The following is a 26,216-nucleotide window of genomic DNA, read 5'->3' on the forward strand; positions in this document are numbered from 1 at the left end:
CAGGGCTGCCGGACACTTCCTATTCATTTCTATGGGAGCCGGCATGCGAGCGCTCCCTATAGAAATGAATGGAAAAAAGCAGTCCATTCATTTCTATGGGGAGCGCTCGCATGCCTGCTCCCATAGAAATGAATAGGAAGTGTCCGGCAGCCCTGCTGTCACGCCGGCCTGAAACAGAACGTGAAACTTACCCAGCGGTGCAGGGCGGGCGGGCGGGCATTCAGGCCTCCTCTGCCTCCGATGTTCCGTCCTTCTCCTCCGGCGCTCGCTGATAATGGCCGGGGCGCATGCGCAATATCAAAATGTTTCTACTACGCATGTGCGCTGGCCATTATCAGCTTGCGAGCGCCGGAGGAGGACGGAACATCGGAGGAAGAGGAGGCCTGAATGCCCGCCCACCCTACACCGCTCGGTAAGTTTCACATTCTGTTTCAGGCTTTTATTTTATCTTATCAGCATGATTTTGCTGATAGAGCCCCTCCTCGCCTGCCGAGCGCTTCCAATAGAAGCGGCTGGCACGCGGGGGGTTAAGCGGCCGCTGGCAAAGTCTGCCTGCCGCCGCTTTCAATAACATATAATGCGCACCGGACTGCGGCTTGTAGTCCGGTGCGCCTTATATATGAACCGAGACGGACTATAAGGCGCTCATGGGCAATGCGGCTTATAGTCCAGTGCGCCTTATAGTCCGTAAAATACGGTACCTAAATCAGCTCTAAAGGGGTTGTCCGCTTTCAGATAAATAATGAATGACAAATGTCATTCTTTGTAAAATAAAAAGCTGTACAATTTTCCGACATACGTTCTGTATCAATTCCTTGTTGTTTTCCATATCTCTGCTTGCTGTCATTCCATGGTCACGTTATGAACACACAGGTGCATGGTTCATTACCAGACAGATGTCTGACTACTGTGCTGTGACTATAAGGGCTAGTTCACACGTAAATTACGTATGGCTTATTTTGGTCCTGAAAAAAAAGCTTCCTAATTAGTAAGATTTTTTTGGACCTTGCCACGCTTTTAGGAGCTTTTTTTTTTTTTAGCTTTTTTTGTAAAAACAGCTTTAAAAAAAAGCCAGGCTGTTTTCCCCTCCCGTAAAATGAATGGGCCGGAAAAAAGCGTGGCTTTTTTTTCCTGCGCGTTTTTTTTTCCAAAAAAAGTGTCGCTTTTTTACAAAAAACCACGCGGAAAAAAAAAGCGCATTTTTCGCCTCCCATTCACTTCTATTGCTTTCCTCAGGCGAAAAACGCCTGAAGAAAGGTCATGTCGCTTCTTTTTTTCTGCTAGCAGAAAAAAAAAGCTAGCAGTCTACATAGACCACTATTGTAAAGGGGCTGATTTTGAAGCGAAATCCGCTGTCAAAATCAGCCTCTTTGCCTCCGTGTGAACTACCCCTAACAAGCCATGACTTTCACACTGTTGACCATCAACTCCTCCTTACTATGCTCCGCTCAGTTGTTCTCAAGGACACTCCGCTCTCCGGGTTCTCCCCTTATCTTCCAGACCACACTATCAGTGTATCATATGCAGGCACTGTTTCTTCCCCTCTTCCCCTTGCTGTTGGGGTTCCTCAGGGCTCAGTCTTAGGCCACCTTCTCTTCTCTCTCTACACAGCCCCCATTGAACAAGCCATTACCACATTTGGCTTTCGGTACCATCTTTATGCTAATGACAGGCAATTATACACATCCTCCTGTGACCTCACCCCTGCACTAATACAGAACACCATCGACTGTCTTTCTGCTGTCTCAAATATCATGTCTTCGCTCTATCTGAAACTAAATCTCTCTAAGACTGAACTACTACTGTTTCCACCATCTAATAGACCTATCCCTGATATATCCATTGCAGTTTCTGGCCTTACTATAACTCCTAGGCAGCATGCCTGCTGCCTCGGGGTTCTGTTTGACCCACACCTTTCCTTCACCCCCCATATCCAATCACTCGCACGCTCATGTCATCTCCACCTCAAAAACATCTCCAGAATACGCCCTTTCCTTACCAGAGATACACTAAGGACACTTATTGTCTCTCTGATTCATTCTCGCCTTGACTACTGTAACTCCCTACTAAATCAGTCTTCCCCTTACTAAACTCTCCCGTCTACAATCTATTCTGAATGCAGCGGCCAGGCTTATCTATCAGTCTAGACGCTACAGTGATGCCTCCGGTCTGTGCCAGTCGCTACATTGGCTGCCTATTCATTATAGAATACAATATAAACCTATCACCTTCATCCACAAGGCTCTCCATAATACTGCACCTCCCTACATTTCCTCCCTCATCTCTGTCTACCGCCCAACCCGTGTTCTCCGTTCACTCAATGACCTAACACTTACATCCTCTATTATCAGAACTTCCCATGCTCGTATACAAGACTTCTCCTGAGTTGCACTACTTCTCTGGAATGCTCTACCCCGGACAATCAGATTAACTCCCAATTTCTACAGCTTCAAGCACAAGCTAAAGACGCATCTTTTCAGACCGGCCTATCACAATTCCTAATCTAAACCCTTCCGTCCCATAATTAGAATCCCTAAAATGAACCCTCTTCTGATCACGCTCCCACATTACCCCACACGATATGATGCTGTTTCAGGCTAACTTTATATGTCCAGGCACCATCTGCACGTTAACGGACACGACTGGTGATGGCTCATAAAGTTTTATGTCTGTGTAATGACAGTCACCTCTATTTAAAAATGTTCTAACCACTGTATAAGCAATGCCGCTCCTGCTACCTCATGCGTCACCCCCTCTACCTCATAGGTTGTATGAAGTGACTATTTCTATGTAATGTATCTTTTTGTCTGTACTTGAACCCTACAAATTGTACAGTGCTGCAGAATATGTTGGCGCTATATAAATAAAATTTATTATTTATTATTATCCACTGGGAGTAAGCAGAATGAATGACAGCAAACAGAGATCTAGGAGACCGTGAGGTATTAATACAGAAATATTAGAAAATTGTATGACTTTTTATTGTACAAGAAATAACATTTGTCTCTTAATATTGGTATGAAACTGGACAACTCCTTTCATTCATATCCCCACTGTCACAGAATGCACCAGAATTATTAAGACTCTAGCCTCCTAATAGTTTTGCACATCTCCAGAGGTCCTGTACATCTAAATTTAAATCTACACCCACAACTACAGGCCATGTGCCCAAGATATGCCACTTCTACTCCAGAATCTGTCGTGAAAAGGTTAGTAAATTCCCCACAGGCAGAACTTGACATAGGGGCTCAAAGAACAGCAAAGAGAGAAGTAGGCGGACATATACTGATTAATGACATCACCAGCCTCTGCCGTCTTCCACAGAGAAGTGGAGATGTACTCAGGTATAATACTAAGTACCAGCACAGTCTTGGAAAGTCATCTCAGCCTAGTCTCAAGAGGTGCAACTGCAACTGGGCCCGAGGCCAGCTGAAGATAGCTGGGAATTCATGACAGATTCTCTTCAGACCGCCAAGTATAATAAATGGAGGCCCAAGGGAGGCGAGTACAAATATTCAGCTCTACTGGGCATCTGCAGTCACGCAGCATCTTCTTCAGGCCTCTGTCTGATGTCACACTAGCTGGCCTTAGTGGTCACTTGGGACACAATGATGTAATGACGCTTTTACCCAACTTCATGACATTGTCACATCCTAATCACATTGCGGTACAAGGCACCTGACGTCAAAGGCTGGAAGAGGATGCCAGAATACCGCTGGACATTTAGGAAAAGTGAGGCAAGGAGAGCATAACTGTTTGTTATTTTTACTCACTTTCCCTGGGCCTCCACTTATTATACTCTGGCGTCTATGGAGTCCCTGGAGTATAATAGTATTTTGCGGGTGACTAACCTCCAAAGTTTCAGGCTCAGGATGATCCCAAAAGTTTTAGAAAATTGTGAGTAGGATAGTTCATCAATAAAAAGATTGTCAGGGGCCCATGTGTTAGGATGCTGCTGACTCCCTGTATTCTTAGTAGTCAGAATTGTGAGTACTATACTTGTATCCCTTTTAAGGCTCTTGTAGAGATGAGCGAACACTGTTCGGATCAGCTGTTCCGAACAGCACGCTCCCATAGAAATGAATGGAAGCAGCTGGCACGTACACTTTGCCGGCGGCCGGTTGCTTAACCCCCCGCGTGTCGGCTACGTCCATTCATTTCTATGGGAGCGTGCTGTTCGGAACGGCTGTTCCGAACAGTGTTCGCTCATCTCTAGTCACTTATATACCACCAGAACATCCATAACTGCCGATACCAAGAATATTCTGTAGGGATGGGAAAGGAGGACCTGGCCAAAGTTTGCACTTTAGTTACGTCACTGTCAATGTACTATGTTGGTAAACTGTGTTCTGAAGTGAAGGCATTACCTATCAGATTGACTACCATTTAAAGAGGACCTTTCACCACCTCCAACACACCCAGCTCTTTGTAGTGCTGCTCTATTAATTCTGGCACAGTTCTAATTTTTCTTCTAGCCCCACCATTCCTGAGCAATGCTGTTAGTTTTGGTGTCTGATATACTATTTAGGCTCTCTAGGAGGGCGGTGTCAGCCAGGAGCAGACAAGGGGTGTGATTCTGAGCTCTGACTCTGGCTGGAACTCTGAATCACACCCAGTGCCTGATACTGCCCTTCTGAGATTATAGAGCTTAAATAACACATCAGGCACTAAAACTAACTCCGCTTGTTGCTCAGTAACGGTGGGGGCTGGAGAGAAAATTCCAACTGGGCTGGAATCAGTGGAGCGGTGCTTATTCAGATGCCAAAAACTTGAAATGGTGTATATACTGTACATACAGTTACATGCACAGACTGGCATACAAAAGAAATAAACATATACCTACACACATGGAGTCATACAAACACGTGCACACACAAGTCACACATCTTTTTTTATGAAAAGGCAAACGGATGCAGAGCCTTAAGAATTATCTTTTAATTCTTTCATAAACGGCAGCTTTTCTGAACACCTGGATATTTCGGCCACAGACTTAATCTCATACACACTGGGGGATGTGCAGCCTGGACAAGGCAAGTAGAGTATGCAGAGGATGCGCTCGTCCATGTGAGGCACAGTTTCACGTGTGGCTTTCTCTTCTGATGTCAACTTAGCACTGAAAATAACAGGATATGTTTAATAAATTTTGACAGCCCTGAAGATTCCCTGCTCATGTAGGTGGCCATCTTAAAAACTTTCAGTACTATATAAGTTAACCAAGCCAACAAGCCTTGGATATATGATGAGAGACATCAGTGCTAAATAAATAGCTGCATTAACCCCTTTCCACCTAGTAGGATTCATCTAGTCGGAACAAGGTTACACTGTGCTTTATCTTTCTTGTGAAAAGTCCACTATATACTTTCTCGTTGCAAATAAAGACAGACTGAAGTCAGTTCTCCACCATACAGTATTAATCCTTTATGGGTCGTAAAGTTACTGTACACTTCTGGCACCTAAAGGGTTTCACTTTTCACAGTGAAAAGGGCCTTGTAATGCTTCTTTAAGTCAAAATATGATTGTGGCCCAACTCAATGTGCTAAGGTTTACAAGTAGTAGTAATCTGTTTTCTCTGCAGCACAAATATATTCTTTGTTTCTATATACATATAGTGCCTTTCAGGGACCCTGCACAAGCAAATATGGGTAAGCAGAAGCCGCGCTCAGCTACAGTAGGATATTGTGGAGATCCATTAAGAAACTTGTACGTTGTGAAGCTGCTATCCTTTTAGAGATATTGGTTTATTAGTCTTTCCTGATCATATGCTGGAGGATGGAGAGCGGAAAGCTAGCTGAGACACCCCCTCCCCCAATTCTTCTTTGTGCTTAACTAGGGCCTTGTCTTTTCACATCTGAGATAAGGAATGTTTGAAGTATAAAAATGGTATTTACAAGTGACCACAGATGCAAGGACCCCTTATTCTTGAAGCTGGCTGTTGCCTCCTCACCTCTAGGACTATGGGGGACGGGGGAATCAACAGCATTTACCATGAAGCAGCTATACACACCAATATTCCATGCCCAAGGCTGTAGTAGTGTTTTCCAATGCCAAATTAGTAAAGGATGATAAGATTCTTCTCCTGTATGTTCCATTTAATTAGAAGAAGAAATTTACCAGATCTTCTGTCATGCAGAAGGGGGTTCTTATATTCCCCAACTATGAGTGGAGGTTCATAGCAGATGCATCTGTTAGAAGACTGGATGAAGTGTGGTTAGCTATGCTCTGGGGCCAACTCCTGGTTACATGGCAGACTGTGAGTTAGGCTACATTCAGACGTATGATGTGCAAAACAGCCATGAAAAACATTAATTTTACACGGCCGTCTTGCACACGAGCAGCACCCATTTTCATGGGTCTGGATCCCCCATACATTACAGTGTATGGAGGGAACCATGAAAATGGACAAAAATAGCACATGACCTATATATCGATGGTCCATTAATATGGACCGTCAAAATAAAGGTCATGTGAATAACCCCACATGACCTAATACAAATATCGAATTCAATGCTGCTGTGTGACATCCTTTAAAGGGATTCTACCATTAAAATCGAATATTTTCTTGCTAACACGTAGGAATAGCCTTAAGAAAGGCTATTCGTCTCCTACCTTTAGATGTCTTCTCCGGGCTGCAGTTCCGTAGAAATCCCGTTTTTCACCGGTATGCGGGCCCCAGCACTCAAACAGCACTGAGGGCGTCCCCAATGCTGCGAGAGAACTCTCCAGCGCTGGCTCCATCTTCTTCAGGAACGGGCTCTTCACGCATCTTCTTCTGGCGGTTGGCTTCAAACTTCTAGGCCTCTGGCCTAGGGCAAAGCCGACATGTCCGCTGGCCACAAGAAAATGTCCGCTTACAATACTGTGTAAGCAGCCATTTTCCTGTGGCTGGTGGGCAAGCGCAGTAGGCTTTGCCCTAGGCCTGAGGCCTAGAAGTTTGAAGCCAACCCCCGGAAGGAGACGCAAAGAAGCCCCGTTCCTGAAGTAGATGGAGCCGGCACTGGAGAGTTCTCTCGCAGCATTGGGGACGCCCTCAGTGCTGTTTGAGTGCTGGGGCCTGCTCCCAGTACTGAGAGAGATTTCATTTGCATACTGGCGAAAAGCGGGATTTCTACGGAACGGCGGCCCAGAGAAGACATCTAAAGATAAGAGACGAATAGCCTTTCTTAAGGCTATTCCTACGTGTTAGCGAGAAAATATTAAATTTTAATGGTAGAATCCCTTTAAAAAAATGGATGTCACATGGCCGTTAGACACGGACATGTGGATATAGCTTTATTAAGAGTGAAAGAGCTGGGATTTCATATTAATATTTTGATCCAATGGTGTAGCAGTAATTTATGATCGTTTCAGCTCCACATTGACTCGCTCAGATATTCTATTATGAAGGAAGCAATTTTACAGGAAAAATTACTCACATTGTCATAGACGGGGCTATCCCTGAGCCTGGTCTATTTTTGAAGCTCAGAGTTCTTCTGATCTCCAAGACTGAAGTCAGAATTTTTCATTTACTAGGATGTTTGATTTATAAAATGAAAGAGCTCAGAGCTGGGATAAGTGTATGGCCCCTGCATTCTAGTAATTAAAGCTGGTTACAGGGCATGAACCCCGCCATTCATATATATCAGGAGGTCAGACCATTTACAGACCTAATGGGTCAAATCATCTTGCCCATATACACACAGTGAATATCTCCATAATAATCCACTTGTGGATAGATAATAGTGAAAATCACTATGTGCAAACCCAGTTTAGCATGGCAGCCAACCAAGATTCATCACAGGCTTCATAACCGTTTTATGATTTGATTATTGAAATATCAGCCTATTGGTTTATTAACAGAAGGGGCCCTCTTGGTGTCACTAGTAGCTAATGGGATAACAAACTGAAGATTAGGTTCGTCCACAAATGATTGCAGATAAAAAGGTGTGCTTGAATAAGAAATCCAATGCAACGACCTGCACTAATAAAATCGTTGTACATAAATCTGCAAAAGTTTATACATGTCATTGCAAGACAGTATATCTAATGTGCTTTTGCATATTTAAAAGATGATTCTTAATGTCCGTGGTGTTATTGAAAAATATTCCCATACACCAAATGATCTCTGTACTATGCCAGAGCCCTATAACCGCTGAGCCATTGATAATTTAAGTGAAGGATGTTTTCTCTAAATAGGAAAGCAGCTGTGTCATACTTGGCATTGTTAAGTAATTCAGATTATTTTTCTATGTGTAGGAAGATTCTCTATTACGCTAATCATCCAAATACTGTTGTTAACCATTTACCCCCTTATTGATGGAGGGGGAAACCAAAAACCTGTTGTAAAAATGAGTCATGGTTAGCAGATACAGGTTCACCCTGCAGATTTTCTTCACGCAGCAACACTGAGAGGCTAATTCTTTCTCAATCCTGAAAGACACAGAGTAGGGTTTTGGAGCAGATGCAAAAGTCAAGCCCTTTTCTGGGGGGCCAGGTGTATGAGCAGCAGAAAAATGGGTATGCCCTTTGAAGGGGGCGTTTTGTAAACATGAGTTTTGAACTCTGCTGTACTCCACTCCTGCCCACCCAGAACACCCTGTCCTCCGTGAAAGAAAAAAAATTCTAAAAAGCAAAATATAAGAATGTCTAACACCATCCCACATTGGCCCTCTGGCAGTGGAAGGGGTGTAAGTAGGTTGCACTGGGCCTACCCAATAAATAAATATGTTCATATAAATAAGTAAACAGATAGTTCTTTGCACTGCAAATCTGAGCCACTCTTATGGAGGGGGGGGTTTGTCATCCCAAGGGTCTCTGGCGTGAGTATCGTCCTGTACCCCCTCACATATTTGGTCATTTGAGGGAGGTCACCACGTGCGAGTTTGTTCCTTTATGGATGGTCTCTCCTGGGCGTTGAGTAGACAGACATTGAACACTCACAAGACACAACCTTGTGTTTAGGTAGCTTGGTTCTTCCTGCTCCTCCCCAAAGCCACCATCTGGTCCTTGGGTGTGGGTGAGGGACAAAGGTCATGAGGCTCAAGGGTGGGACAGAGTGTTTAGTGGTAAAAAGTCTTCTTTTCCCATAATCCTTAAGGGAAGGATTGTAGGGGTCAAAGGTCCATTGTGTATCTGTAGAAAAAAAAAGAAACACATCACATTATTATATCATAAGAATTATATTTACTAGATGTTTAAGAAATGCAATCCCACCTGTATGACCAAGACTGGTCTTTCGGGTCTAGAGATGGTCAGTATGGTTGAGTTGTGTCTTTAGGCCTCTTTAGTTGGACTTTCAGCCTTTTCATCCCTATCTGAAAGCCATTCATGGCCTGGATAGCTGTCTGAGCACTGGATGGATTATCGAAACTGACAAATCCTGCAGTGAAAAGGCACACATATACAAATTGCGATGCTTGAGATATATATTTGCATTAACACTTGTGAGGTATGATGTGAAACAGACTGCATGAGATAAAAGTTTGTTCTTAGAGCTCACCAAAACACTTGCTCTGGTTGGTTGCTCGATCCATAAACACTTTGGATGAAATGATGTTACCAAACGGCAGGAACATTTGTGTCAATTCATTATCCCCAAATTCCTGGGGCAGATGGTAAATAAATAGGTTACAGCCCTCTGGCCCTGTGGAGACAAGAACCCAATGTGATACAGTAATGGATTAAGTGCATACAATTTTTCATTATATAATATGTAAACCTTATTTCCATTTACACGTAGAACTCTTTCAGATAAAAGCATGAGTATCTTTTTTTTTTTTTTTTTAGAGGTCCTCTCATTACCTCCAACTTCAAATCATTTTTTCTCATTGTTCCCGAGCAATCATGTCTGTTCGTTCCATTACAATTATGCTCTCTGTCAGGTGGGCAGTCCTAGGTAATGGAAGGGACCACCCTCCTGACAGAATTATTTTATCAGGAATGGTGAGGGCTAGAGAAAAAAAAAACTGCACCAGAATCAGTGGGCCCCTATTGAAGGTTGCAAGATTTGGTCCTGGTGGAGGTGGTGAAAGACCTCTTTAAATTCTATACATATTTCTATTCCCAAGAACTGTGGCACGGCCAATGGGTAAAACATGAAGTCATAATTATTTGAGCAATTCATGCAAGCTTTTCCAAAAATCTTAAGCTAAATCTAGTCATGTACAATTACATAATTGTTCCGGATTATTTGTGATGGTAATTATGATGGCAACTACTTCATGACTAGACCATTTTACCAGACATATTTATTGATGATATATATAGGGCTTTAATTTACTGTAAATTCTGTTTTGAGATATTTTTTAAAATATTTCTAAAAATATAAAAAGAGGAGGTGAAGTAAGTTTGTTTTTCCCATTTTTTGCAGTTATTTATTAGCACGAATATATTTATTAGCTACCAAAATATTAAAATATTTTTTTCCCTCTTCATTACACCAATTTTTATGTAGGGGACACAGTTTTGTGTCACAAGAGGCAGGGCGAGAACTTGTGATATAGGCATGCCGTGGGAGTTCTTTCTGAAATTTTTTTCTCAATTATTTTTCTCTTTTTACACATTGTGCCCAGGAAAGATCACTAAGACTATTAAGTGTGAACTGTGCATAATCGCTATTTCAATTGTTATAGAGTTAAGGGTTTGTTTTGTTTTTGTGCCTTTTTTTGTTTTGGGGGGACATTACAACATTTACAGGAGGATTGCAGACTTCTAGTACACACCGCAAGGCTCATCTGGTTCCTCTACAACATTGTAGCTCTTGCAATTCTCTGGCACACGACAATCATAAGTTTAAAATGGTCAAGTCATCAGACCTCCATTCTCTACCCCCATACTTCTAGATTAGAGGACCTCATTCTATTTCCATGTCTCATTTTGTGTCTTACCCTACATAAGTCCCTTCTGTAATTGGACCACTTGCTGTATTTATTTCGGACCCAGTGAGTGGTGCATAGGAGTCTTTTATGGCAGTGCCAACTATCTCATTCCCTCTCTTTAACTAAAAAAATCTATACCAATTTTCATTAACTGCCTCTTTCAAATACATTGTTGGCTTGGTGACTATTATAGACTGCGACAGGTTAAAAATTGCACAGTCCTATTTGGAGCAAGATCACAGGAATTGCTAATAATTGTTTTATATGGCTGCAACGTGGTATTAGAATTATCTTGAGTTCATATACAACATATAGATCCTTTACATTTAGCCATCCTTTATATAGCACAGTGATTTTTGGCATATTTGCCATGAATTGTTCAGCTCTGGGTAAACAAATAATAGTCAAACTGGTGGCAAAAGTAGGTGCTTGTCATCCGCTGGGAAACAGACTGACTTCTGACACCATTGCATTATAACAGATAGAGAAGTTTTCTTTATGCTTCCCAGATTAGTCATAAAACATCACAGTTCAGTGGATTTTAGACATAATCAGATCAGGATGCAAAACAGACTACGGAGTTCTTGGTACTTTTCCTCTGTCTCAACATTCATATGCTAAACTAGGACAGTCCATAAATGCATTTAAGGGGAAAGTTCACATAAATCTCATCTTTTAATAAAATTAATAAAGGATTGGAAAAAAAAATCAATATTGCAACAGACTTTACTATGACCATCAAAAATCACTGGACTAAGAACAGTAGTAAACAGTGGGTGTTATCAATAGCACACTGTATTCATATACTGGGTCAATAATAACTAGCAGGTAATAGAAACCCGAAACACCAACTGCTGGTGTTATGATTTGGGGAACCATCACATATGACAGTGGGTCACCCCTAGAAGAGATACCAGGGACACTAACATCTCAGAGATATACGCTGGACATGCTGCGGCCACATGTGTTGCCCCTCATGGCAGGGCTTCCAACTAGCATTTTTCTGCAGGCTAATGCTCGCCCACACACAGCGAGGGTTTCCCAGGAATATCACCACCAGATTGAAACAAATCCTTGAACTATCCAGTTTCAAGAGCTTTTCGACAATCGAGCACTAATGGGACCAGCTTCAGCAATCTAAGAGTGTGGAAGATCTACAGGTGCAGTTGCTCACCTGTGGGCAAATGGGCCACAGGACACCATGCAAAACCTGTATGCCTCCATGCCCAACTATACCTCATCTTGTATCCATGCTAGAAGGGGTCCAACGGGGTACTACAGCCTCCTTTCAATTGTACAGTGTAGACCAATAAACATCCTTTTGCTCTAACATTGTTAATGCTTACATATATCATTACATTCAAACATAAAAAGTGCCATTCAATTGCAAAAATTCCTTTATGGTACGTTATTGTCTTTGTCAGTGAGTGCATTTAGAGATCATACTTCACTGAAGGTTGGTATGCTTTATATGACAGATCTGACATTATCCCCATAATCTGGTCTCTCAGCCTCTCACTTCTACCAAGTCAGTTCTCTCTACGCTGCGCTGACGAGGTCCAACCAGACCGAAACGGCCGTCCGTAGCTGAGAAATTGACATGGTAAAAATCCCACATTATGCAGTAAAGGCTTCTGGGAAAGTCGGGCATGATGTTCAGGGTGCTTGCTATAGAGGGCAGCATAACAGAGGCACTGTCTCCCTATTTACATCTTGCAAGACAGATATGCATATTCGTCCCATGTTCCCTTGCAGTGGAGGGTCTATGGCTGTATAAGTCTCCACACACCTAATTGGTGGTTTCTCTCTAAGGAGGAACATTATCCCCATAATCAGATCTGACTTCAGTCATAGTCATCTCAAATTGGAGGAAATTTCTAAGGATTATGTACAGAATTTTTTTCACCCCCTTAAGGAAATAATGGAGGTCATATGTTGTGTAACTTGGCATAGACCTTGCTCTCGCTACAATTTCAGCAACAAATTAGCAAAGGACATGACTAAAAAGCGGCAGGGGTCAAATGAGCAATCCATGTTTTTTTTGTTTTTTTTTATTAAGTTTGCATAGGCAGTTTTGTTGTTAAGGAAGCCCTCCTGTACATTTTACTTGTTGCCACCTGCCTCCCCTCAATTGGATTAAGAGCCTGTGCGTACTGCAGTGTTAGGCTTGGTTCACACATCAGTATGCCATCCATCCGTTTGAATTCAGTTTGAGACTAAAAACGGACTGATGCACATACTGATTGTATACTGACACCTTTTTATGCTGATGGCAAACGCTGTCGTCCCCTAGAGGACAGATAAGGGGATTAAAAGTATAATATATATATATATAATCATATAATAAATGTCCTTATCTCATATAATAAATGTCCTTATCTCATATAATAAATATCCTTATCTCTACTCTGTTTACAATTGCTACTTTTAATCCCCTTATCTGTCCTCTAGGGGGATGGACAGCGTTTGCTATCAGCATAAAAAGGTGTCCTTGTACTATCAGTATGTGCATCAGTCCCTTTTTAGTCTCACACTGAATTCAAACGGACGGATGGCATACTGATGTGTGAACCAAGTCTCACTGAATAAGGGCTCGTTCACATCTGCGCCCGGTCTCCGTTCATGCAGGTTTCCGTTTCCTGCACAAAACAGAGCAGGAGACGGATACCTGCCGTCATCTTTCAAACCCATTCATTTGAATGGGTTTGAAAAGTGTCCGGGCGTGAGCGCCGGTGAGCATTTGAAGCTCTCCGAAGCGAAACCGTTTTTTTTTAAACCGGACACAGAGTCGGACATGCAGTACTCTGTGTCCGGTTTAAAAAAAACGGTTTCACCGCGGAGAGCTCAAAACGCTCACCAGCGCTCACGGCCAGACTCGGCATGACAGGTTTCCGTCTTCTGCATGCATTAGACGGAAACCTCAGAACGGAGTCCAGACGCTGGTGTGAACCCAGCGTCATACCAACAACTTTACTGTGAAGTTATATGCTCTTTTCCAAAAACTATCCTCCTTTCTTCTCCTGGGATGCACACAGTGTTTCTTTTTTTTTTTTTTTTTTTTTAATGTAGATTGTGAGCCCCACATAGAGCTCACAATGTACATTTTTTCCTATCAGTATGTCTTTTTTTGGAATATGGGATGGAAATCCATGCAAACACGGGGAGAACATACAAACTCCTTGCAGATGTTTTTTTGCCCATGGTGGGATTTGAACACCAGGACTCCAGCGCTGCAAGGCTGCAGTGCTAACCACTGAGCCCCCGTGTGGCCCCTCACACAGTGTTTCTTGTGTGAAAAGATCGTCAAACTCACTAAACAAGTCCATGAGATCAGACAGAGTCTCTAATAGACTTGCATTGTGAGCTTGACTTCTTGTTCCATTGCATGCATCAGAGGAGCAGTGGAGGTCCATGTTTCAGAGGAGAGCATATAACTTCACAATAAAGCTGTCAAACTTATTCAGTGACACACGTGCTGTCATTGTGGGGTCAAAAAATTCTTTAAGTCTTCAAATATCTCTTAAACTTGAAGATTCTTACCTTCACGTTGTTGAAGTATAGGTGGAGGTTGTGGGGTGCTGTGTGTGACAGGCGTAAGAGCAGCTGTGGGATAAATTGCTGGCCAGGAGGTAAAAAAAGAAATAATAAACTGTCAAAATGTCAAAACAAATACTACTCCATATTTATAAGCACATGGCTGTATTATGACACAGTGGAGCAGATTCACTATTGTGGTTACATCTCAACCCTGGCATAAAATGTGCCAAAATGCAGTCCATTTTAACCCATCTCAAGGCATTTTCGTGCATGTTGTTTTAGAAAAAAAAATTATGACTTGCTTGAAGGTGTGTGAATAAACACATAAATATTTAATAATTAGTAAGTGTAAGCTTAAAGGAGTTTTCCGGGCAAAAAAAAAAAAAAATCTCTTTAAAAAAAGGTCTGTAAGTGCTATTAATGGGTTAATAAGTGCAACCAAATACCTTTAGCAGTGTTTGAGTGATTTCTGGGTTTCTCTGGGAGCGCCTGGCAACTTCTGCATTTGTTTACCTGGTGTAACTTCCTACTGTCTTAGCTAATGCAATGCCTTATAGTAGTTGTAAGTTCTCATGCTATCTCCCTCTCACTCCTCCCAATCCCTCTCTAACATCCCTCCCCTGTCTTCCGAGCTATCCTGCCCACTACTAACACTTTCCAACTAACTCAACCCACCCCTCAACCCTATTATACTTTCTGGTCTTCTTCCTGTCCATACTTCCTTCTGTGGGGAACGGCTCCTGCTCTTCTTTGACTATGGCTCCCATGCTTGCGCAATAGAGATGGAGTGTTGCCTAGAGTACAAACCCGGGACTCTGGCACTTTTGCACACACGGGGGCAGACATCAGAAGAGGCAAGAAGACAGAAGGAAGAGGAGCCGTTTCCCGCAAAAGGAGTCTGGAAGGAAGACATGTAAGTATGAAGTGGGTGAAGGAGGGTGTCGTATTGGTGACATTCTGTTTCCAGAAATGGGGGAACTGATTATCACCGGATAATCAGAAAATGTCCTTGGTGCAGTCACGCAACCGCCCCAGAGATATAGGTAACTATACATTTTTACCGAATTATGTAATTTAGAAAGCAGGAGGAGGGAGGGGGTTTACATTAGTGTAGAAATTTCTATTTATCCCGGACAACCCCTTTAAATACACCAAAACGCACTAAAGTTTTGGCATAAACTTCTAGCCCAAAGCAAGCCAACTAATAAGTGATGAAACTTAGACTAGACCGTCTAAAGACTCATCATTTAGCATTCAGCATCAGCCACTGTGATAAATCTGGAACGGTTTGAAACTGTTTACATTTAGTACTAGTATATGTAGGACAATATGTTTTAACATTACTTAGGTTAAACTCTTACTGCTAAATTAAACAAATTTATTTCATTTAGTAAGGTTGTATTTTGAGAATAGTTGTAAAAGTAAGCTCAAATTTAGGCTTGGTTCACACCATGTGCATACATTATAGAGGACTTTTCACCACCTCCAGTAAGTCCACCTCTTTGTATCACTTAATAGGAGCTGCTCCACTAATTCCAGCACAGTTGTCATTTTTTTTTTTTTTTTTTAATATGCTGTTCATGTTATACTGTAAAGTCAGGAGGGCGGTGTCAGGCAGGAGCAAAAAAGAGGTGTGGTTTTGAGCTCTGACACTGTCTGCCCCTGATTGGCTCTCTAGCACGCCCCTCTGCTGACACTGCCCTTTTGACAGTACAGAGATAAAATAGCACACCTGGCACCAACACAAACTGCACTTGTTGCTCAGGAACGGGAGAGGCTAGAGAGAAAATTCCAACTATGATGGAATCAGTGGAGTAGTGACTTTTGATAGATACTAAGAACTTGAAGCGGTGAAAAGTTCTCTTTAAAGTGTAACTAAACTTTCAGATAACGTTTGAATTCTGGCAGTATGTGTCATCAATAAATTTTGGAACATACTCTATCACGGGCAACACGGTGGCTCAGTGGTTAGCACTGCAGCCTTGCAGTGCTGGAGCCCTGGGTTGAAATCCTGCCAAGGACAACATCTGCAAGGTGTTTGTATGTTCTCCCCGTTTTTACGTGGGTGTACTCTGGTTTCCTCCAAATACTGATAGGGAGTGTAGAGTGTGAGCTCTAAGAGGGACAGTGACTGACTATGTTTGTAAAGCGCTGCATAATATGATGGCGCTATACAAGTAAGCATAAAAAAATTAACAAATTTTGGATAATTTCTGTGAAATCCTGCCTTTTTTCACTCTTACCTTGCTTCTGTATTGAGTGATGTCCCTGCCTCTTACTGTTTAAGAAGTACAGAATGTAAAATGTAGAGAAAATGAGGTTGAGGGAGGGTCCCTTCAGCAATATTTCGGACAATATAAAATATACAAACTTGCTTTTTGCGTCATATAAAACAGTCACGATTAGGATATTTATATCCAGCTGTATAGTATATATCATATAAATATTGTAATCCTATGTTTTCACCAAGTGATATCTCTAGAAATAATCTAGATAGCACTGAATCTCCTCTTTCACATGACACAAAGAGTAAGTTTGATAATGTTTGAGATATAACTGAAGTGACCAACCCCTACCCACATTTTACATCCTGTACACAGCACCATTCAGTGAGAGGCAGGGACATCTCTAAATATAGAAGCAAGGGAAAGAGTAAAAAAAAATGCAGGATTTCACACAAATGATCCATTAATTTGTTATTAAAGTAAATTAAGAAAAGTATTAATGACACAAATACTGCCAGAAAATCAAAAATTGTCCGAAAGTTTACTTACGCTTTAAGTAACAGTATGTCTACACAGTAGTATATGTCAACCATTAACACAAACTATCAAAAAAATCCAGCCTGTTATTTGCTCTGTATACAATAGTATCCAAGAGGGGAATCAAAAGGAATGATGAATGCCAGAAAGAATGAAAATGAAAAACCTGAACGTGGTTGCTCTGCAATTACAATGTAAAACTTGTCTGTGTATGTAAACCCCCCCCCCCCCCCCCATTAATAATGTAATAAAAGAGGTTCTTTTTTTTTAGATATATAAAGCAGTTGTTTGGTTTAAATAAACTCATATACTATATAAAAGAAATTCAGAGTCAGGCTCTGTTTATGTATTGTTGCAAAAACATATTCTATGCAGTGGGAAAGCTTTAAGCGCATGTGATCATAGGACCCCTTTGACTCAACTGAGACCAAAAGAGTGTCCCTTTGTTCTGATTTGACGTAGTAAGTATATGAATTCAATTTTTTTGTCATTGTCTACTCTGATGTGCACACGGAATGAAATGTGTGACTTGGATTCTCATCTATAGCCTGAATGTAGAGCAGCTACAAAGAGAATCCATCACACTAGAGAACCTGACATGTCCAATAGATACACAGACAGCCCACTAATTTCACTGGGGACTGTGGAATACCTTATTTCTCCTGTGATGACTTTACAGGAAGACTCAGCACTTACTGCCAAGGTCCCCCAAAGCCTACTGATCACTGGGGACATCTGCAATGGGACATCCCATAAATAAGCTTACATTTCAGCAGACCCTTCTAACAAAAATACATTGTCAAATGCAGAAAACCTCTTATATACTGTCACAATGTGACAGTATACACCTCTTGCTTTATATAAATGGCTTTTTTTTCTTCCTGAAGCAATGCATATGAATCATATGAACATGTTCTACATTTAGCATGGCTAGAGGATAATAGGGTTTCTGGGTATAATGTAAATGAGTACCTGAATATTGCTGTACCCCAGTAAAGGAAGGGTGCAGGCTCTCAACTGTCAGAGCAGGACTCTGGGCTGCGCAGCATATAGAAGAAAGAAAGATGCCGAAACAGTCAGGCAATGGACTAAATCCTTGTCCGCTAACCTACTATTCAATCACAAAATCGTGTTTCTTCTCACCTGGGTATGGCACAATGCTATTGGTGTAAATTGTGTCAAGAGCAGGATGGCTACTAGGAAATGGTACAAGCCCAGGAAATCCATTTGTTAGTGGGGCAACCAGCCCAGGTACTGCTGCAGTGCCAATGACCGGTGGAGAATGGAGTCCTGCAGAGCAAATACAGATAATTGCCAAGCAAAAACAATGACATAGAGCACAGTTGGAAGTAATAACAGCTGTTCGCAGTTACTAGGCAACACATGCCAGTGTCACTTAGCGATGTGCTCCTCCCAGTGTCTCCAGGCAACTTAACTCTTTTTCATGTTACTAAGCAACACAACTCCTGATATTGAAATGCTGCTTGCAGTGTTGCTAAGCAACTGAAACCCTTCCTTTTCCAAAGGAACTCAGCGTACTATTGCTAAGCATGAGCATCGTCTTCCTCCACTGCCAAAATGCAATTTATTATGTCTCTACAAAGTCATATTTGCAAACAAAACCTACCATACTTGTGATGATATACAGATATGGTAAGACTGATACATGAATTCTATCATATGGATAAAAAGACCTAGTCTAGCACTGTGCTGCTCACCTGATGCTGGTGTTATGGGTGTGGTTGGTAGCCCATTGAGGTTAACGGCGCCAATCTGCTGAATATGACATGGAGGAAATGCCACACCGGGGCTCAGGTAACTGCCATGTGATGTGGACAGAACTGTTGTCTGTTGTTGCATTAGCTGAAAGGAAAGAAATTGCAAGGCACAGACGTGAATCGCTAAAAATCATTGTGTATAATGATGTATTAACCATCTGCTGGTCTCAGCCTACAGCATATAAGCAATAGAGAGAGGGCATCCACTCAGTTATAGCTGATTTTCTAGAGAATTAAGATGTTGTCACAGAAATATTAAATAACAGAAGCCTATTAAAGAACGTTCTGCAACATTCTGTCTCTATAGCACAGTGCCTGACCAAAGAGTAATACAAGTCACTCTATATACCACATCACTACATATGAAATTGTGCCATACAAATATTCACCAGAAGGGGGCAGTCATTCCTAACAATACCACAGCACAGTTAACTCCTTCTCTGTTGGTCTTTATCTGCCCTGGGGAGCCAGTGACGAGAATGGATTTCTCTTTTCTAGCTGTGACGTATTACATGTATCTCTCCAGCCCTCAGCTACATTCCCTCCCGATCTGAGCGCCCTCTCCTTCCAGTTCTAGCTGGCCTTCAGTGCATCCCAATATTTCTCCGCTTTATTTTTCTGCTTGTGCCACATCACTCACTAATCCCCTCCATTTCACGTTACAAACCCCAATGCAATAATAATAGTGCAATATTTATTAGTTCCTCTTCACAGCACCCTATTTCCAGGCCAGCTCTGTGTCTACCTCTTTGTAGCTGTATATCCTGATACTACAAGTAAAATATTGTATTTTATCATCATTCGGAAAATGTTTCTAGATTAAATACATTTCTAATGACTTCAAATTCTAGATCCTTGTACAAGCTGTTATTAATATACATTGTGGGGAGACAATTGCTACACGCTCAATATCTACTCTAATACTATCTTGATTCCTTTGTCCTCCATTCTGCTGTCTCTTTAGGGCTCTTCATACCCCAATGGTACCGCCCCTTTATCGCTACCTATTCACAAAGTCCACTTCTGAATCACATTTCATCAATAGTCAATGCAACATTTCAGATAAACGTCTGTCAGAGACAAATGGCTGCAGACCACAGAAGGGTAAAATCGCAGGAATGCAGCTATTTCATACAGAGGCTGGTGCACCATATAACCCCAATATTAGGACAAGCCAGCAAAGCATAAAATAGGCCACACTGTGCAGATGCCATAGCCAGTTACATTTGGTTTTCTTGTGCTCATACTTGTGCTGAACTATACTGACTCCTAGGTCAAGCTGTACACGTCAACTAAACACACAGATAGATAAATAGATAGATGATAGATAGATAGATTAGAAAGATAGATAGATAGATAGATAGATAGATAGATAGATAGATAGATAGATAGATAGATAGATAGATGAAATATTGCATTTGGGGGCTGATAAAATCCTTTAGTTTTTTTCACTATTTTTAGTGTGCTACTTACATTTTTGAATTAACCTACAGGATCTATGGATTATATATCTCTATCTAACTATCTATCTATCTATCTATCTATCTATCTATCTATCTATCTGCGCACCAAGAGTCAAATCATATCTATCTACCCATCTGTAAATTTATATATTCGGATATCTATTTATCTATACATTTATCTATGTGCACAGTTAATACTTTTAATGAGCATTTCCAGATAGCTCCCAAAACTGTAGGGCTAAAACACATACTGCTTGTGCGTAGGCGCTGTATGGGCTTATGGGAAGTGCCAGTGATGGAGTGAAGATTCCCAACTGTCCAACCATCTGTTGCATTCGACGTAGAGTTCGCTCTTTGTCTGTGTCTGCAAATTTGACCACAAGGCTGGATGATGCTCCCTGAATAAAATAGAGACACAGTAAAACTAGGAACATATTCAATTACACAACGGCCTTTGTGAGCAGACATTTTTTCAACCATCAAACAATTTCTGAAAGCCTAATCGCAGTAATATTTACCATCTGAATGCATATTTTTCATTACGGTACTTATGTTGATGTCATATGTAGATGACCAAACTAGATCCAGTTATTCTGCCATCAGCTTGCATAAAGAGAGCCAATTGAAGTGACTAGCAGATTGGAGTAATTGGCTACTATCCTGAAGGATAAATATATAATCAGATTTTTAGCTTTATGCCATTCATCTGCCAATTTTGCTATGCCAGGTATACTTTAATAATGAACCTATGTGGTGTCAGCAAACACACCAAAAAGTAGAACTAAATAAATATTGTATTCTGCTGTATAACATCATATTGAGGCAATAAATACCGATATTTCAAGAGTTGAACTTGGCTACATTTTTTTTCCAAAAGAGCCTAAAAAGCACTCTGTTACACCAACAATGGTCTTCATTCCTTTGGGTTTATGTTGCTTTTGGATGGCAAACACAGTGGAACAGATTTATTAAGTATAATGCACCAGAATTCAGCCATCATTTAAGCCAAAAAACTGACATTTTCAGGTGCTTTTCCCAACTTGATGGGGAACTAAAAGCATTGCCTCATAAGAAAGAGGCATGACCTGAGTCATGTCAAAATGCGTCAAGAACTTTGAAACCAACTAATAGGAGGTGTAAACTTAGACACGACAGTCTAAGAATATGCCAGATTTATCAAACAGCATCAGTGACCTCCTAGTGTATTTTTTAATTCATATGTCACAACTACAGTGTGGTTGGCCACAGGGCGTCATTTCCATTTGCCTGAGGATCACTGGGGGTCATTACCATTTGCCTGGGGGCCACTAGGCTGCTCTGGGCGCCTGGGAGGGCATACCCACTTGACTAGGTGCACTGGGGAGCATTACTACTTGTCTGGGAGCATTATTAGGTGTCTGGGAGCCACTTCAGGGCATTTTTAGGAGTCTGGGGGCCACTGGGAACATTATAAATTGTTGCCCACTGGGATGTATTATACTGTGTTGGGCCACTGGGAAACCAACAAATATGTTGGGCCACTAGCGAGCACTAAAGGAGCCTGATGATGGTAAAAGGTGAATTTTTATATGTGCTAGATGAGAAGTGTAGGGTGCATTTATACGCTGCAGTTACAATTGCATCAAAACAGCATCTATATAAAATGCCCTCAATTTATTCAAGCCCTTTAATTATAGCCAAAATCTCTAGCATTTTCTGGTAAAGACCATTGTAAATGGCAAAACTAGACGACAGAAAACATCTAAGGGAATCGGCTACAACATATGTGGCCAACCATAACATACTAAATATACACAACGATACTGTGCTGTAATAGTGACTATAAATACAGCTGAATAAGAATTATCTGCAATACCAGAGATCACCCACGAGCAACAATGGCATATTTTTCAGGTAAAAGAAAACAGGAGACTTTCTTTCGAATCTTGTACAACCCCTTCATGGTGGACAACCTCTAAAACTATTTTTGCCTGACATGATACTTATTTAAAGGGACACACTACTGATTTTTTAATTTCTTAGATAGTCTGAAAGACTATCCCCTCAATATTAATAGCTGCCTTCTCACAGTGTCTTTCCTTAAACTCTTTTTTCTATCTGGATAGCCTTAGATTCATCGGTCGAGCCCCCCTGTTCTTCTGTCCTACCATTTCTGTGAAAATTCTCCCCAGTCCCTCCTCTGCCTCCCTAGAACCTTCATTATCTCAAATAGTGCCCAAAGTCAGGTCAGGTCACCATGAACCCATCACCTCCCCCTCACTGTCTAAGGTCCTGGAAGGTCCATTTCTGTATAAGCTCTGCAGTGTTTTGCAGAAACAGGTAACAACAGAACATTGCTACATATAATAGACATAGGTACAGGTACTAGATATGAATGACAGCATCAACAATATCAGATTTTACATTTACTTTGACAACTACCTTGCATAGCTTAAAAAATGCTTGAGTGTCACTGTTGAGTATATTAGCTTCCAAATCACCACACATGTAAAAATATCATTGTGTGACACTGTATAATCTTTTCAATCACAAAGGCCTGTTATTTTAGACAAATTTGCACTATCTTAATGCAAATGTGATTCTCGGTGCACCAGGGGTATGGCCACACCATCTACTGCACCCACTACTTTTGTTTATCCTGCCCCATGCCAACCAGTGCCTCTCCTTTACACAATGATTGTCAATCACTATGTAAACGAGCTGTGCTGGGCAACATGAGGCTGATACTATATATTGGATGGATAGGTGGGTGACCATCATATTAAGTCCATTATTGGAACTAAGCAAAGTCTACATGCCTCATTTATCAAAACTGTATCGCAGAAAAAAAAAATCAGGCCTTGTTATATATAGCAACCAGTCACAGCTCAGCTAAATCATATTCTAATGTATATATGCATATAGTATTGTTCAAATTTCATCTACATATTTCAGGCATAACTTAGATGACTGGCACATAGGTGAAATTGTCAGATCTACTCATATAAACATATATAGGTACCTGAGACTATGACTAGAGTAGAGAATACTTACTGGCATAGTTTGACTCCCATGTAGAGCATGTATCGCTGCCTGAGCCTCAGCATGAGATGAGAACTTGACAAAAGCACAGCCTGGAAACATATATGTATATGGTTTGCATAGAAACGTATTAGTAAAAACAGCAATGTATGCAACTCTGCCTCTTGAGAATAATACTAAATAAATGAAGGAAATACTTACCGTAACTATATCACTAAGTATTTTGATAAATATAGAGTACTGGTAGTAATAAGGTACAAGCTTGTTGAAAGATGACAGCACTTCCTTCTGGTCTTTCTTACCTTTACTGCTGCCATCAGGTCCTCGTAAAACAGAACACTCCTCAATTGAGCCAAAGGCTTGGAACATGCTGGTCACTTCTTCTTCTGACTGCTGTTTGCTAAGCATCCCCACAAACAGTTTGCGATCACCTGTGACCCCAAGTGTCAGGTTAGTACCACCTAGTTACAAATCTACTAACTACGGAAACATACCCTAAAACATACTGTAGTATACACTAACATATTTCAAAGTGATATTCTGAAGTATTCGCTCAGAAGGATTTTAGAAACCAAGTTGTTTTTACAGATAGTGAACTATTAGTGATGTCTAGCTACAGTAGCTTGATACAATCTCAGCCTTATTTATATGAAATTATTAAACCACAGAATTGTATATTATTAATAGAGGACTTCTAAGATGAATTGATTCCTTCTACTAACACCAATCCATTCAAACTTAGAAAGTTGCCATTTGTATTGCAGAAGTGAAGTGAGAGTAATCTGGGACGTCGGGCACTAGCGTTAATGGGTCCCATACTAACCACTATAGCCATGATACATGTCACTTTAGTTAATAACACTGGTTCAACACTTATCACCAGCTTTTATTTTATTTTTCCAGGGATACCTGCGGCTATGGGCCCTTAGGTACTGTCCTAATCCCTGCAAGTTCAGTTCACATCCATTTTATTATGTACAAGCAAGTCAGTTTTTTTTCTAGAAATATAATCGATTTTGTTTCATAAGGATAATGTCATTCTTTTGTCTTCTGCAAAACATATTCATTTTAAATAATGCAATCCCGGTACCTGCCATTAGAAATGAGGCTAAAATAGCGTATGTACAGGAAAACAAATATGACAAGATAAGGATGATACATGCAGCATATTGACATAATGTATCTGCCTAATGAAGCAGACACATGGAGAATGCTGTGTACATAACGTGACATTTAGGTGAGTATAAAATAATAGATGTATTGGTACATTTTCTTTGCATTTTCAATACATACATTTGCATGCACATATTCTACATATGGTTCAGATGATCACATATGTCATATGTTCACATGCAATCAAAATGACAATATAAGGTTTTGCATCTGCATGTATACTGAATGGTGTAATACGTATTCATGGGTAACTCATGCAGAATGGCACACAAATGTCAGTGACCCACTAAACATTCCACAATATTGCACTGACATAGTAGACACAGCTGATACAGCCCCCTCCTTCTCCTCTATGCACACACATGCTGCACACAGCATCCCCCTCCCACTGCCTCCCATCTTACATGCTCTGTTGCTCTATCTTCCCTCACAACCTCCCTCCACACAGACACACACACTAGGCCCCCCTCTCCCACACGAGCCCCCCCCCTCCCTTTTCCTCTCTCTTCACCCTCTGATTGGCAATTTCACATGCTGTCCAGCAACCATGAAAATTTGTGTTTGAAGCTGGAAGCTGCATCTGGTTGCCATGACAATGGGCAGTGCCGGCACGCCGTGTGCCAGGGCGGTGGTGATGTATTTTGCAAGGGTTTAGGGAGTGCTCAGCTGCTGCAGATAGAGCTGGCAAAACCAGGTCAGGGAGGCTGGACTAAAGCAGGGAATGTGGGGACGCAAGACTATCTAATGATAATGAACAGCCAAACATTCAATACAACACACTGTACATAAATAAGCATCGATGAGGATATACAAAGATGAGACAACATGAAGCCCAAGTAGATCAAATCTACCTGTAAAACAATGATCCGTGCAGGGTATTTACATCACTGTATGGATTGTGCTGTTTACCATGGGCATGATGAGCAACCTTGATCATCATTTATGATATAACATGCTAAAAAAACATAGAAGCCTTTTCCTAACAGTACACATAGGAGGAAATGTACTAAACACCACAGCCAGTCACAAAATCCCTTTCATTGTTTGCTCATACATAGAAAGATGACCGGATTTAAACAAGCAGACTAGATATGTAACATCAATGGTGAATGATTGCTCTACAATTCAATTATGTTCTCACCTCCTCCAAGCATACTCAACCGTCAACGCCGTGTTACAGGGCACATTACAGTGATGCCTGTAATGTCACTTTTCTAAAGCTGGAGAAAAACAACCTTGAAGTCTTATGCAAATAAGGTTAGTTGGTGCATTGGAGGCAGGACAGCCCTTGCCACACAGACCCCCTACCATCTCTTGCCTGCGCCTCCCTGTGCACTGAGAGTTGATGTTCCCACTGCTATGACATTTCCCATCCTACTTGAGCAGATAACACAAGTGCCCCCAGGGCTGAGGGCCTGCTCCCAGGGATGAAGGCCTACTCCCAGGAATGAAGGCCCGCTCCCAGGAATGAAGGCCCGCTCCCAGGGATGAAGGCCTACTCCCAGGAATGAAGGCCCACTCCCAGGGATGAAGGCCTACTCCCAGGAATGAAGGCCCGCTCCCAGGAATGAAGGCCCGCTCCCAGGGATGAAGGCCTACTCCCAGGAATGAAGGCCCACTCCCAGGGAT

General features: G+C 41.5%; 1 protein-coding gene across 1 annotated transcript in view; it reads right to left on the reverse strand.

The window, feature by feature from the left end:
- Positions 1-7,906: 7,906 nt before the first annotated feature.
- The window catches only part of CELF5 (CUGBP Elav-like family member 5), a 100,548-nt gene continuing 82,238 nt past the window's right edge, over positions 7,907-26,216 (reverse strand). The window contains exons 4-13 of the mRNA XM_075281419.1: positions 23,717-23,845; positions 23,427-23,506; positions 20,645-20,791; positions 18,871-19,015; positions 18,296-18,442; positions 18,125-18,190; positions 14,394-14,471; positions 9,476-9,619; positions 9,190-9,355; positions 7,907-9,108 (exon numbers count right to left, since the gene is read on the reverse strand). Of these exons, the coding sequence (XP_075137520.1) occupies positions 9,228-9,355; positions 9,476-9,619; positions 14,394-14,471; positions 18,125-18,190; positions 18,296-18,442; positions 18,871-19,015; positions 20,645-20,791; positions 23,427-23,506; positions 23,717-23,845 (1,064 nt within the window). The 3' untranslated portion in view covers positions 7,907-9,108; positions 9,190-9,227. The remainder of the gene's footprint in view (positions 9,109-9,189; positions 9,356-9,475; positions 9,620-14,393; positions 14,472-18,124; positions 18,191-18,295; positions 18,443-18,870; positions 19,016-20,644; positions 20,792-23,426; positions 23,507-23,716; positions 23,846-26,216) is intronic.

This window comes from Leptodactylus fuscus, chromosome 1 (assembly GCF_031893055.1).
Source record: "Leptodactylus fuscus isolate aLepFus1 chromosome 1, aLepFus1.hap2, whole genome shotgun sequence".
Taxonomy (NCBI): Eukaryota; Metazoa; Chordata; class Amphibia; order Anura; family Leptodactylidae; genus Leptodactylus; species Leptodactylus fuscus.